Raw genomic sequence first — 14,516 nt, 5'->3', positions numbered from 1 at the left:
CTCTCTCTCTCTCTCTCTCTCTCTCTCTCTCTCTGTGTGTGTGTGTGTGTGTGTGTGTGTGTGTGTGTGTGTGTGTGTGTGTGTTGATTTGTCTGGTTGTTTTTTCTGTTTGAAACATGGTCTTACTGTGTAGCTATAGCCTCCCTAGGATTCCCCATGTAGCCCAGGGTTGCCTCAAACTATCAGCCCTGCTATTCCATGTCATGATGAGAATTATTTGTGTGTGTCACCATGTCTAACATCTTCTTACTTTCTTAGCATTACTGCTAGGTAAGCTTAAGTTATACTTGTGGTTTTCTATTATATTTATAATATACAATACTGGTTTTAAGGAGGAAAATAACCAGGTTAAAACTCTTTCAAAAGTAATTTTAGCTCCTATAGTATTGCTTATCAAAACGATAATCTTCAACCCTTTTCACATTGCTCCCATGCTATCTGTTCTTTCAACACTGGACAATCAGTGTACAAACACTGTTCTGCAGATTTTGCTAAAGTCAAGGCTACTGTGCGGTGGGAACAGAGCATGCAGGGACTGCCCAACTGCTGATGCTCTACTGAGTAAGCACTTACATAGGTGTTCCCTATGTGGCACACATTCTAACTGGTCTTAATAATAAACACTCAGAGTCAGCTATCAAACGGTGAAAGCTGAAGGATCAGAGAAGCAGAGCGGTCACTAGGGTTCTTACCTCTACCAATGCTCAGACAAAACGGACGATTCTGTCCCTATGAATCCTCAGACTACATGCTCAGACTGCATCGTCAGACTGCTGTGAGCTCCCGTCTCCTCGTCTCTCTGTCTAACCATATCATTTCTACCTCCACCTCCCTAATGCTGGGGTTAAAGGAATGGGATCCAAAGTGCTAGAATCACCTTTGTATGACCTCTGTTTCTCCTTTAGACAGATTCAAGCTTGTGTAGCTCATGGAGGCCTTGAACGCACAGAGATCCATCTACCTCTGTCTCCCATGTGCTGGGATGGAAGGTGTGTGCCACCACTGTCTGGCTTCTATGGCTAACTAGTGGCTTACCCCTGCACTCTGATCTTCAGGCAAGCTTTATTTGTTATAGCATAAACAAAATATCACCACAACCCTGTTTTAAAATGAGTTCTCCTTGACTACTCTTCGCACCTTTGCCCTTAAATACTGTTTAGCCCCAAGCAAAATACTCACGCCATGTATGGATTAAATGGTGTCTGGTCTACCCACTGCCACAGGCCTTCTGTGTTCTCATCAGTAAGTCCCAGGAAATAGGGAAATCGACTGTCCAAAAGCTGAGTCACAAAGTTCTGCATACAAAATGTACATGTTTTGGTAAGTGCTCTTGGGTGATGTCACTAGGCTGATAAGGAGCAAAAAGGTCAATGAGATCATGGGTTAGGCATAAATATCACAGTATCAGATAAGTTTGTTCTCAAAACTGCTTAAAGTAGCAGAGGGATCTCACTTGCCAAACCCTGCAACTTTTGGCAAGTCCACTGTGCTGAGGGACAATGGTTTTACCCTGTAAAGATTTGTTTCTTGTACTTGTTTAATAAGCGCTGATTAGCCAGTAGCCAGGAAGAAAGTATAGGTGGGGTGACTAGGCAGGAAGTAGAGGTGGGGTGACTAGGCAGGAAGTAGAGGCGGGACAATGAGAATTATGGGAAGTGGGAAGTTTTAGTCTGCAGTTGTGACCCCGCTGCAGAGGAAGCAAGATGTGACTGCCTTGCCGAAAAAGGTACCAAGCCACATTGCTAACATAGACAAGAATTATGAGCTAATATAAGTTGTCAGAGTTAATAAGAAGCCTGAGCTACTAAGCCAGTCAGTTTATAATTAATGTAGGCCTCTATGTGTTTCTTTGGGATTGAATGCCTGGAGGACCGGACGAGACAAAAACCTCAGTCAACACCACTGCTTCATAGAGTCACCATGAAGATTAAATGTGACTGTGTCAGCAACCCCCCCTGAACACGCTGAGTATTCCTGCATTTTTAATAGAGACTTAACAAAAATGTTTTCCCCACACCCACTCCCACAGTTTCATCCCTAGCTCTGCAGCAGAACACCCTTCCCTGCTCTCCTGTTCCCATCTCCTGAGGGTCCCACAGATCTTCCTGGTGTGGGAGAATTGTCTGTATTCTGTCAATCATTTTTTAAATAAATGCTGATTGGCCAGGCAGGAAGTATAGGTGGGTCAACCCGGCAGGAAGTAGAGGCAGGGCAATGAGAACAGAAGTATTCTGGGAAGAAGGAAGCTCCCTCCGCATTCTTGCCCAGACCATCAAGAAGCAAGATGTAATCTGCCCAGCTGATTACAAGCCACGTGGCTAACATAGAAAGAATAATGGGTTAATATAAGCTACAAGAGCTAATAAGTAGCCTGAGTTAATGGGCCAATCAGTTTTATAACTTATGGAGATCTCTGTGTGATTTTCTTTGGGGCCTGCTGGCTGTGGGACCTGGTGGAAGGACAGAAACCCCGATAAGCAGGCCCTCATGTTAGATCTTCCCCTTCTAACCTTCCTCTTTCCCTATTGCTTTGTCCGGACCTCAACTATAGCAGGCACCCCCTGATTACCCAAGGGCCACTTCTCCCAGGGTAACAAGAAGGCTGAAGGCGGATCCATATCTCTCCTATTGCTTCTACGATCCAGTCCCCCAATCTCATCCCCAGCTTTGTAGTAGGAAACCTGTTGTGGTCTCCCTTTCCTCTATGACCCCATTCCCAGCTGATCACAAAGAACTTCTCCTCCAACCTTCTTTTTCCCAACTAATCCCAGTATCTCAGCCTCCAACACCAGCAGGCCTTCCCTGTGAACACACCAGCCATGCAAACCAGGCAAATAGGCAACACACAGCCATGAAATTCTCTGAAAATCCAGAGAGGAACCAGAAACCAAGGAACAAAACACCTACCTAACAAAGACAAATCCAGAAACCAGAACCTAGAAATATAATTACTCCAAACCCAGATACCTAGACAGCAGGTGGCATAAAGATACAATCAATAATAGTCAGAGCACCATGTCTCCTCTAGAGTCCAGCTATCCTGTCCTTAAAGAAATCCAGAAAAACACAAATAAAAAATTGGAGGAAATTATTAACTCTCTTAAAGAATTAAAGCAAACACAAGCAAACAGTTGAAGGAAATGAATAAAATTGTTCAAGACCTGAAAATGGAAATTGAATCAAAAAATAAAACACAAAATGAGGGAGTTTTGGAGATGAAAACTTTAGCAGTCTAATCAGGAACTACAGTGCCAATCTTTACCAGCAGAACACGAGAGATGAAAGAGAGACTCTCAGGTGCTGAAGATAGAAGAAATAGATTGATCAGTCAAAGAAAATGTTAAATCCAAAAACTCCTGACACAAAATATCCAGGAAATTTGAAACACTTAGAAAAGACCAAACCTAACAGGCATAGAGGACGGAGAAGACATCCAGGTTGAAGGCCCAGAAAATGTCTCCAACAAAATCATACAAGAAAAATTTCCTAACCTGAGGATATATACTGGAAAAAAGACACCACTTCAACACATGGTGCTGGTCTAGCTGGACACCTACATGTAGAAGAATGCAAATAGATCCATTATCTATCATTTTACACAAAACTCAAATCAAGGTGAATCAAAGATCTCAACATAAAACCAGATAGGCTGAGCTTGATAGAAGAGAAAGCGTGGAATAGCTTCGAATGCATTGGCACAGGAGAAGACTTTCTGAACAGAATGCAGACAGCACAGGCACCAAGATCATCAATTAATAAATGGGACCTCATGAAACTGAAAAGCTTCTGGAAGACAAAAGACACTATCAGTTAAAAATGGCCTACAGAATGGGAGAATTTTTTCCAACTCCACATCTGATAGAGCACTAATGTTCAAAATATATAAATAACTCAAGAAATTAGATGTCAAAAAACACCAAATAACTCTTTAAAAATAGGGTACAGATCTAAACAAAGAATTCTCAATAGGGGAATCGCAAATGGCTGAGAAACACTTAAAGAAATATTCCACATCCTTAGCAACCAGAGAAATATAAATCAAAACTAGTTTGAGATTCTTATACCCACCTGAACTGCTAAGATCAAAAACACTAATGACATCTTATATTGGAAATCATGTAGAGTAAGAGAAACACTCCTCCATTGCCAGTAGGAGTGCAAATTTGTACAGCTGCTATGAAAATCAATATGGCAGTTCCTCAGAGAATTTGGAATCAATCCACCTCAAGACCAGCTATATCACTCTTGTGAATATATTCCAAGGATGCTTAATCCTACCATAAGGACCCATGCTCAACCATGTTCATGCACCTTTACTCATAATAGCCAGAAATTGCTGTGGGATAATGTTCTTATACCCTTTAAAGATTTGTCACTCAAATAGGTTTAATAAAACACTGATTGGCCAGTAGCCAGGCAGGAAGTATAGAGGTAAGGTGACCAGACTAGGAGAATTCTGGGAAGAAAAAAGGCTCAGTCTGCAGTTGCCACCCAGATGTAGAGGAAGCAAGATGAAAATGTTGCACTGAGAAAAAATACCAAGCCACATGATTAAACATAGAAAAGAACTATGGGTTAATTTAAGTTGTAGAAGCTAGATACTAGTAAGCCTGAACTAATAGGCCAAAGAGTTTATGATTACTATAAGCTTCTGTGTGATTATTTGGGTCTGGGCAGCTGGGAAACAAAAGCACAGTCTCTGTTTACAAGAAATTGGAAACAACTGAGATTTCCCTCAGCCAAAGAATGGATAAAGAAAATGTGGTATACTTACACAATGGAGTATTACTCAGTTGTTAAAAACTTACATCATGAAATTTGGAGGCAAATGGATGGAATTAGAAAGGAAATCATCCTAAGTTAAGTAACCCATTACTTTTAAATGGATATGAACCATTAAGTAAATAATACTCAAGCTACAATCCATAGACCTAGAGATACTATTTAATATATTAATAGGGTTTTCGGGGGGTTCATGGATCTCCCTAGGAAGGGAAAATGGAATAGATTTTATGGATGACCTGGGGGTCAGTGGGGATAGGAGGAGGACTCAGATGTTGGAGAAATGGTATGAAAGGAGAGAATATGGGAATAGACAACGAGAATTGGGAGGCATTTTGTGGGTGGTGTGGAAATCTAGTGCAGTGGAAACTTCCTGAAGTCTTGAAGGTGATCCTAATGGGGACTCCTAGTAATGAGAGATGCAGAGTCTCAACTGACTGTCACTTGTAGGCAGGTGAGGCTTCCAGTGGCAGGATTGGGTTGCATTTAATTAAGTTGTTGACCAACAAGGTCTCATGGAAATCTCCAAACAACCCAAGATGATGTTAAGACAAAGGGTTGCTTTATGTAAACTGACAGGGGTACCCCATTGCCAAAAACAACATCCACACAATTCATTGAACAAAGAGAAATCAAACTGGTGTCTACATGGAAACTTCATCCTTACTTTCTAGTCTTTTGGTGTGGGAAGGTACTCTGTAGGCTACCAGGAGAGAAATGTGGTAGACACCAACCCAGCCACAAAACATTTGACCAACAATCTGTCCTGCCTGAAAAGACGTGCTAGGACAATGGTGGCACAGAACTTGTAGGAGTAGTCAACCAATGTCTGATTTGGTTAAAGGCTCACTTCTTGAGAAGGAACCCAGACTCAACACTGCTTGGGTAACTAAGAATTAGATAGCCAAGAGTACTAGGGTAAAATAAAACACTACTGGTCTTTTAAAAAATCAATAAAATGGTTCCTAATGATGCTGTGCTATAATCACAGATCAGTGTCTTATCCAGTCATCATCAGATAGGTTTCCTCTAGCAGCAGATGGGAACAGATGCAGAAACCCACAGTCAGACATTATGGAGAGAGGGGAGAGAGAGAGAGAAAGAGAGAGAGAGAGAGAGAGACAGACAGACAGACAGACAGACAGGCAGACAGAATCTAAATTGGAGGTCTCCATCAAACCCCTTCTGTCAGAGCTCATGGAATCCCACAGAAGAGAGGTGGAAAGGTTGTAAGAGCCAGAGGAAGACACCAGGAAAACAAGGTTCTCTGAATCAACTAGGCAAGGGCATATGAGCTCATAGGAGCTGAAGTAGCAAGTATGGGGCCTACATGAGTCTACACCAGGTCCTCCACATACATATAATAGCTATTGGCTTAGTATTTTCATGGGACTCCAGACTAAAGGAAGAAGTAGGTCTCTGACTCTTTTGCCTGCTCTTGGAACTCTTTTTCTGCTGTTAGGTTGCTGTGTCAGACTCCAATATAATAGTTTTTGCTACATCTTATTATATTTTGTTTTATCTTGTTGGGCTGTTATTTCTTAGAATCCTGTTCTTTTCTAAAAAGAGACAGAAAAGGAGTGTATCTGGAGGGGAGGGGAGGTGGGAAGGAACTGGCAGGAGTAGAGGGAGTGGAAATTGTAAGAATATATTGTATGAGTAAATAATCTCAATAAAACGGAAAAATTTTAAAATAGTTTAGCTATTTCATTCTATTCGATTTCATTTGAAGAGTTAGAAAACCTATACATGGCAAAGTCAAGGAGACAGAATCACTAAGGAAATCCTGTTGACCAAGGAAAAGCAAAAGCTGGGTTAGAACACATATACAAAATGTACCACATGAAGAGAGCAATTTCATCTTTTTATAAACTGAATTTAGGGGCTGGAGAGATGGCTCAGAGGTTAAGAGCACTGATTGTTCTTCCAGAGGTCCTGAGTTCAATTCCCAGCAACCACATGGTGGCTCAGAATCATCTATAATGAAATCTGGTGCCCTCTTCTGACCTGCAGGCATACATGCAGACAATACTATAAAACAAAATAAATAAATAAATCTAAAAAAAATAAATAAACTGAATTTACCTTCAAATGCATTTACTTAGAATTAGTACCACACATTAGAACTATTTTCCATATATAAGAAGCCACTTCAGTCCTGATTAGCCACTCATGTAGTTAAATGCTCATGCATCCTACCGTATGTCCTACTGTGTTCTCACGAGTCCTACTGTATGCCTGGCTTTGCGCAGGACATTGGAAATATAAAAGCAAGGAAAGTGTGCCCTGAGCCTTCCATCAAGTGGGAGTCATTGGAAGAACTGCAGTCACTGGAGTCAATCTGACATCCCTATGTGCTCAGAGAGCCTTAGCAGAGCCTACATCATAGACGAGAGAGAGCAGAGTAGGAAAGGGTGGGTTTCTGGGAGAAATGACACATCATTCAAGTCTGGAAAGACCAGAGGTTGGCCACATAGAGGAAACTGACTAACTTTCTAACATATAAAGTCCATATTATTTCTCCAGGGCCTGCACCAGGTCTGTATATATGCTATGGTTGTTAGTTTGATGTTTTTGTGAGACTCCTATCAGTGAAAGCGGGTGGATTTCTGACTCTTGCCTGATCTTGAGACTCTTTCCTTCCCATTGGGTTACCTGCCCAGCTTCGATGATGTTTGTCTTAGTGTATCTTATTGTATTTGTTGTGCCCTGTTTGGCAGTCATCTCCTGGAGACTTACTCTTTTTCTGAAGAGCAAGTGGAGAGGGAATGGATCTGGGGTGAAAAAAGATTGTTTATGGGGGGGGGGACTAGGAGCAGTGAGAAGATGGAAAACTGCGGTCAGGATGTTTTGCATGAGAGAGGAACCTATTTTCAATTTTAAAAGATGAAAGATATGCAATGTACCATATAATTCTTTGGGCGCATGTGTTTGATTATCAGAGAAAGGGTAAATTATGCTATAATATATGTTGAACTTTGTCATTATGAAAAGCACAGTTGAAAATCAAAGAGGTGAAAAACGAAGGGAGTGGGAAAAGGAAAGGGAAGGAGTGGGAAAGGAAGACAGAGATTTCCAGGCTGATGAAGATGATGAAGGAAAGATATATAGGGAGGCAAAAAATTTCTTCTCTACAAAGTAATTTAAGACAACAGAATGACTGGTGGTCCTAGTTAGCTTTTGGTGTCTACTCGACACAGCCTAGAATTACTTGAAAAGGGAATCTCAGGTGAGGGATATCCAAATCGGGCTGGCTTGTGGGCATGGCTGTGGGGGCTGTGTGCATTGTTAATTGGCATAGGAGGGCCCCAGCCTACTATGGGCAGACCGTTTCCTGGGTAGGTGGTCCTGAGCTTGGAAAAAAAAAAAAAACTAGCTAAGTATGAGCCTTGAGTGAGCCAGAAAGCAGTGCTCCTCCATGGTTTCTGTTTCAAGTTCCTGCATAAATTCCTGCTCAGAAATCACCCCATGATGGACGGTAAGCTGCAAGACAAAATAAACCCTTTCCTCTTTGAAGTTACTCTTGGTTGCGTTTGCCACTGCGGTATAATGAACCCGGAGCGTCAGTGTGAGCTGAACCAATACAGACCTGCTCGGCTTCGGTGTTGATGGTTGCCAGGTGACCACCCATCCCTGAGCAGTTGCTCTCACTCTCATGCCACGTCTGGTTGTCGTTAAGAGGAAGATAGCAGTTGGACTGGAAGGCTATCCAGCTAGCAGGGCAACAGTTCCAGGTATCTCCTCGCGTGAGAATTGGAATAAGCATTAGTTACAAAGGAACATTTCATCTGTGGCAGAGGAATGCTTATCCTACTACGATTATTGCCTCAGAAGACATTAATGTTGTCACTGTCCTTACTTGTATTTGCTTTCATATTTAAAATATTTCCAGAACTAGCAGTGTGGCTCACTTTCCTAGAATGTGAGAAGTCCTGAGTTTGATACTTTGTAAAGAAAGGAAGAAACGAATTGATAAGGGGAAGGGAGGGAGGAAGGAGAGAGAGTATTTAGTTTAAAATTAAACAAATGTTCCTATAATGAAGCCTTCTTCAGGATATTTTATTGGAAAGAAGAGCAAAGAATATGCAGAACTCAAGCATTTCTTAATTCTCTATGAATTCATAAATTCCAGAATATAAATAAAGAAATAGGCATCTTAGCAATTGACCAATACTTATTCTTGTAGCCAGTCCTTTCTGATTTACTAGGGATGCACTTTAAAGGCTGATTAGAAGCAAATTAGAAGTTTCCTCTGCTACCTGTTGCTCTGGACTCCAGCTCCGCTCGCGCACACGTTAGTGTTGTTTGGTAATCAGAGAAAATCACCGTTCCTCCTCTTCTCTTCCAGCGTGAAAAGTAACGATGAGTCACTGTCGGGAGGATGAACAGTTATTCCCTGTGTGGCCACCGATTTAGAAAAGTGGGCTGATCTCCCCACCCTTCTCCTTCCCTCACAGTTAAGCTCCCCACATCTTTTCTTTCCTATACCCCATTTTGTGACCCCAGGTAAATTTACTGAAAGCAACTGCAGAAAGCTAATATTTTATAATCATTTTATCCACTTTGTGATTGACACTGGAAGTTTTGGAATCTTCTAGGTGCCTGCCCTTTTTGGTTTATTCTATTGGAATGTGCACAGGAGTGAGGGTTCCGGTAAGCAGTGGGCCAGCTCCACAAAGCTTTATCACCTTCACAACTTTAGTGATATTTTTACTCTACCAAATATTTGAAATATAATCAAATACTAATATTAAAAATTAAAAAGAAACGTGCAGGTTTGTAAATTAGCATAACGTGAACACGTTGGGCAAAAGCTGCCAGATTCAAGAAATAGAACATTGCCAACACCCCACATAGCCATCATCCCCCAAACACAGCCCACTCTTCCCTTGCAGTTAACCATCTCGTGACTTTTAAAGTCTTCACCCTGGGTTTTGCTTCACAGTTTCAGCATGGTGCCGTAGGTCAGAATGACTTTCTTTGGGATTCTCTATGAGTGGACTCAGGTGGCCTGCATCCTTTGGTGCTGACTTCTGCTCAGCATTGTTTCTGAAACAATATTGCTGCCCGTAGTTGCAGTTCATCCATTTTCATAGCTGGAATGTCGTCTACTGTCTTCACACAGTGAAATGCCTCGGTCTCTCTGGCTTCTAGCACATCCACTGCATCCAGCATGGGGCTGACGGGAACTGTGCTGCTCTGAGCAGTGTTGACCTTGCATCCCAAGGAGAATAAGTCGTCCTGTTTCTGTTGCTGGTGGCACTCACAGGCATGGTAAGTGGGGGTATGTGAGAAAGCTTTCTGAACAGGCTCCCTGCTTTGGGCTGTCTCCTGAGGGTAAGCACCCCGGTTCCGGTGTTCTACGTCTTCATCATCAGATGGTGTATGCATTTAGTCATTGCATCCCTGGAGTTTTGCAGTGTTGACTCATCGTGACTGGTAGTCATACTTCCCTAACAACCAAGGTGGCTGTCAGTGTGTGTATGTGTAATCTTTTCATTTTCTCTTCTCTAGAATGCCATCTTAAGACTCTGTCCATTTTTATTATATTGCTGGCATGTTCCCAGTTGTTTTGACAGATTACATTCCACACATAAATGCAGTACAAATATTCTGTCCTATAGAGTTCTGTTTTCACTGTAGTGGGCTGTGGCTTGTATATGATATGACGCAAGAACCCAGTTTCACTTGATAAATATAATCAATGATGTCTAAAACATTAGTTTAACAAAGCTCTCCTTTCCCCATAACTCTGAAACATCCGCCTCTATTTTAGATAAGGAAATACATAAGCAGAGTTAATGCTTTCCTGCAGCCTGTTTGTCTTAGACCAACACCATACTAATTCAGTCATAGCAGCCTTATCTTCAGGCTTGATATCAGATAGAACAAGACTTCTGTGGTGCTAATGGCTTCAAGGATACATATTTGTCCCCAGTCTTGAGGTGGATACATTTAAAGCGTCCAGCTTTTATATGTCAATCGTGCCTCAACAAAGTGCTGTTTTGGGAAGCAAACAGAGCAGTCTCATCTACATTAGAAAATCGAGTGTGCATCTCTGACCATCGCCCAAGACAGCGAAAGCACTGTGTGTGGATACACTGAGGAAAAGGGAGGCTTCCGGTGCGCACATTGGAAGTTCTTGGGGCAACTAATTCAAGATGAGCTTTGTTTGCCTAGTAACTTACCCAAACAATTTGCGATAAAGCAAGCACTGAGAAGTGTGATGAAAACAACAGAGAGGACCCAAGGAATCAGCTGGGGGTGCCGAGCACCTTTTGCTAGAACGCAAAGAAAACAGATTAGTTTCCTCTCTGCCACGAGGGAAGCCAAGATTACCAAGCAGCAGGCTCCGTGCCAGAGTGCAGAAGGTGCAGAGAGACTTAAACACGTCCTGTGAATAAACCAATCTTAGGGTCTGCTAGGAAATAACAAAGAAAAAATACAAACTTGTTTTTAAAAAGAAAGGTTTTCATGAGCAGAACACAAAAACAAAAGCCATAAAAATTAAAGCTTTTATATAACATAAATAAAGTAAAACATGCACACGTGCACGCATGCATACACACACATATAGAGAATTCCAAATTCAATTCAAAATTTGGGCAAAATTATGAGCGGTATATTTAATCTGCTCAGATTATAAGTAATCATTAAACAAATGAAAGTGTGTGCTGTTGGAGAACTAAAATATGTGGCAATGTTTTTCACATTGATCCAAAAGGCACATTGAGAGCATGCACTCAAGAGAGGAGATGGCTATGTTGCTGAGGCTAGCCCCTGAGAAAAGCCCCCGAGAAGCACCAATGAGCGGCATTTGCCCATTCTTGCCTTTCCATATACTTATTTGTTTGTTTGTTTGTTTATTTATTTACTTGTGTGTATGCACATGCCATGGTGCATGCATGGAAATCAGAAGACAACTTAGCAGAGCCGGTTCTCTCCCTCCACCATGTAGATCCTCAGACTTGACAGTAAGTGCCTTCATCTACCGAGCCACCTTGGTGGCCCAGCATTTACCCAGCCTTAAATGCATTGCATTTGCTGCACCAACTTCAGTCTGGAACTCTATGCCACACAAAGGGCTGCATTTATTTGTACAGAAGGGTATTCCTAGCAGTGTTTTTTTTTCCTGCCAGGTCTGGTATAACAGGCATGTAGTCCCAACTATTCAGGAGGTGAGGGAAGGACTAAATTAAATTCAAGGCCTGCCTGGGGTACAGAGGGAGTTCAAGGCGAGCCCACAAAACCCAGAGAGATTCTGCGTAGAAATTAAAAGTGAAGAAAGGGCTGGGTGTACCTCAGGGGTAGAGTACTTACTTACTTCCCCAGCATGCAGGGGACACTGTTCCCAGTCCCCAGTACAAAGCCAAAACCAAACATAAGCAAGCAATAAATAAATAAATAAACAAACAAAAAAACAGTGTTTATCAGGACTGCAGTACAGTGTGGTCCTGTTGAAGTCAGCTGTAACAAACTGATGAGATTTTTTTTTAATTTATTTATTTATTAAGGATTTCTGCCTCCTCCCCGCCACCGCCTCCCATTTCCCTCCCCCTCCCCCCGATCAAGTCCCTCTCCCTCATCAGCTTGAAGAGCCATCAGGGTTCCCTGACCTGTGGGAAGTCCAAGGACCGCCCACCTCCATCCAGGTTTAGTAAGTTGAGCATCCAAACTGCCTAGGCTCAAACTGATGAGATTTTAAGCAAGATTTAAAGTTTAAACATTTTAACAATTTGTTGTACATTTCTTTCTGTGACTAGGACATCTTTGATTTATTCTTTGATACTTTCGCACATCTAAGCAATGTATCGTGATCATACCCATCCTGAGTCCCCTCTCGCCCTCACACTCCCATCCCCAGGCACCCCCAGCATGTTCTCGCTTCCTCATTCATGGTCTCCGCTTTTCTATTGCTGGTGTTCTTTCTGTTTGTGTAATCCACTGAGTGCTGTCTGCTGGAATACTGACTGGTCCTAAGCAGGCACCATAGCTACTGTGAGCTTACGGCTGCGCTGGCCATGCCGTATTCAGAAGATGCTTCTATATCTTGCTTATTATATAGTATAATATAATTAACAGAATAAAGTATTATTTAACAGTCTCACTGTGCAAATCCGGGAATATTCCTTAACTTAGACAGGAAACCAGATAAAGCCTCTGGCATATCATGAGCCGATGTCTAAGTGTTTTCTATAGCTCTCCCTTCCCTTCAAAGTAATCTTCCAAAGTATTTAATTCTCCTTTCCTTTTTATCCCATTTTTAATACACTTTATCTCTTCCCTTGGTTTGATCTGATTTTGATATCTGTTACACAACTTATTAGGATTTAGCTAAGTCCTTTCTCTTTGGCAAGGCCATCCTCATTTTGCTCTCATCCCCGTCATCTTTTTTTTCTTTTTTAGTTCACATTTTAAAGTCATAGTCATAAATACATCTATCTAGTTAATTTGAAAGGGGCTGGGCTCAATAGAACATCACCTATAGCCTCAGCCTTCAGAAGCTAGAAACAAGAAGATCCAGCTGGAGGCCAACCCAGGCGACACAGAAGGCTAGCCTGTAGAACATAGCAAGACTTTGTCTTGAAGAAGGAGGAGGAGAGGAGGAGGTAGAGGAAAGAGAGAGACTCACGTTGCCTTTGAGGTTCCTCTAGCCACATTGTGTGTGTCAGGAGAGTCAGGCTCCTCTTCTATGTCTTCACCTTCAGAAATATTTACAACTTGACATCTGACCTAGTCCGGTAAGATCAGTAAGTGTTTGGTGTAAGAGAGCTAACTGAGAAGAAGAGATCTTGAAAAACAGGGTTTCCCCTAAGGTACTCCAGCAGACGGGGCACAGAGAAAAAGGAAATTGAGAAAGCACCTCCAAAACAGTCAGCAGAAACTGCCAGAAGCATGTCATGTAAGATTTCTCAATCTGTTTTGTTAGTCATGTATGACATTTTCAAAGGTAGTAGATGTTTGAGGTAAAACATAGTTTAGGAAGTTCTGTGTCTTCAATGTGATGTGTCCAGCACGGCAATGAGAAATGCTTTTAAGGCATACTTTGTGCACATGGAGCATGTGAGGACATAAAAACCTTTGCTTTAGTGCCACTGACAACACCAACCAGGTACGGGGTTTCCTGGGACGTGGTTCCTCGAAAACCAGGTGGGTAAGGATTCAGCGGTGACAAACAGAAACAAACACAGAGGCAGTGTGAATCTGAGTGTATTTTGCAGCTCTCAAGCAGGGGTTTTTATATAAGAAGAACAGGTATTACAATTCTAAAAGATGTGTCCAGTGAAGCAGTCACAAAGAATGATTATCATAATCATCTGGCACAAGAAAGCACAAAATCAGTCAGGTATTACATTTCCTAGACAGTGAGTCCAAAGAATCAATTACGAATGGAACAGATAACATCATAATCACTACACAGAACAAATACACAAATCATTTTAGTTAATGGCAAACTTTCAAGAGCGAGTTCAAAAAGTCTTCAAGGGCACTTGGTTATGACCCCTAGGTTAGGACCCCTAGGTCCTGATCAAGTTAATAAATTTCCATGAATAATCCTTATCTAACATCTAGCTTCTGTCTTACTAAAAATCCTCAAAGTTCAATTTAAAACTATACTTAAACAATGCTTTCTATACCACAGTGTCAGAGCCAACTTCATCTACACACACACAGCCAAACAAGTTCATATATCGTTGGGAAGATATTTTATCAAAGTATTATTTTGTAGTTAT

At 41.7% G+C, this 14,516-nt stretch overlaps 1 protein-coding gene across 1 annotated transcript in view; it reads right to left on the bottom strand.

The window, feature by feature from the left end:
* The window catches only part of Clec4d (C-type lectin domain family 4 member D), a 16,592-nt gene extending 3,150 nt beyond the window's left edge, over positions 1-13,442 (bottom strand). The window contains exons 1-5 of the mRNA XM_005365334.1: positions 13,415-13,442; positions 10,971-11,063; positions 9,042-9,152; positions 8,372-8,523; positions 1,180-1,295 (exon numbers count right to left, since the gene is read on the bottom strand). Coding sequence (XP_005365391.1) covers positions 1,180-1,295; positions 8,372-8,523; positions 9,042-9,152; positions 10,971-11,063; positions 13,415-13,442 — 500 coding nt within the window. The remainder of the gene's footprint in view (positions 1-1,179; positions 1,296-8,371; positions 8,524-9,041; positions 9,153-10,970; positions 11,064-13,414) is intronic.
* Between the last annotated feature and the right edge of the window lie 1,074 nt (positions 13,443-14,516).

This window comes from Microtus ochrogaster, unplaced genomic scaffold, assembly GCF_000317375.1.
Source record: "Microtus ochrogaster isolate Prairie Vole_2 unplaced genomic scaffold, MicOch1.0 UNK1, whole genome shotgun sequence".
NCBI classification, from domain to species: Eukaryota; Metazoa; Chordata; class Mammalia; order Rodentia; family Cricetidae; genus Microtus; species Microtus ochrogaster.
The sequence above is the reverse complement of the archived record's forward strand: the minus strand, read 5'-3'. Positions and strand labels throughout refer to the sequence as shown.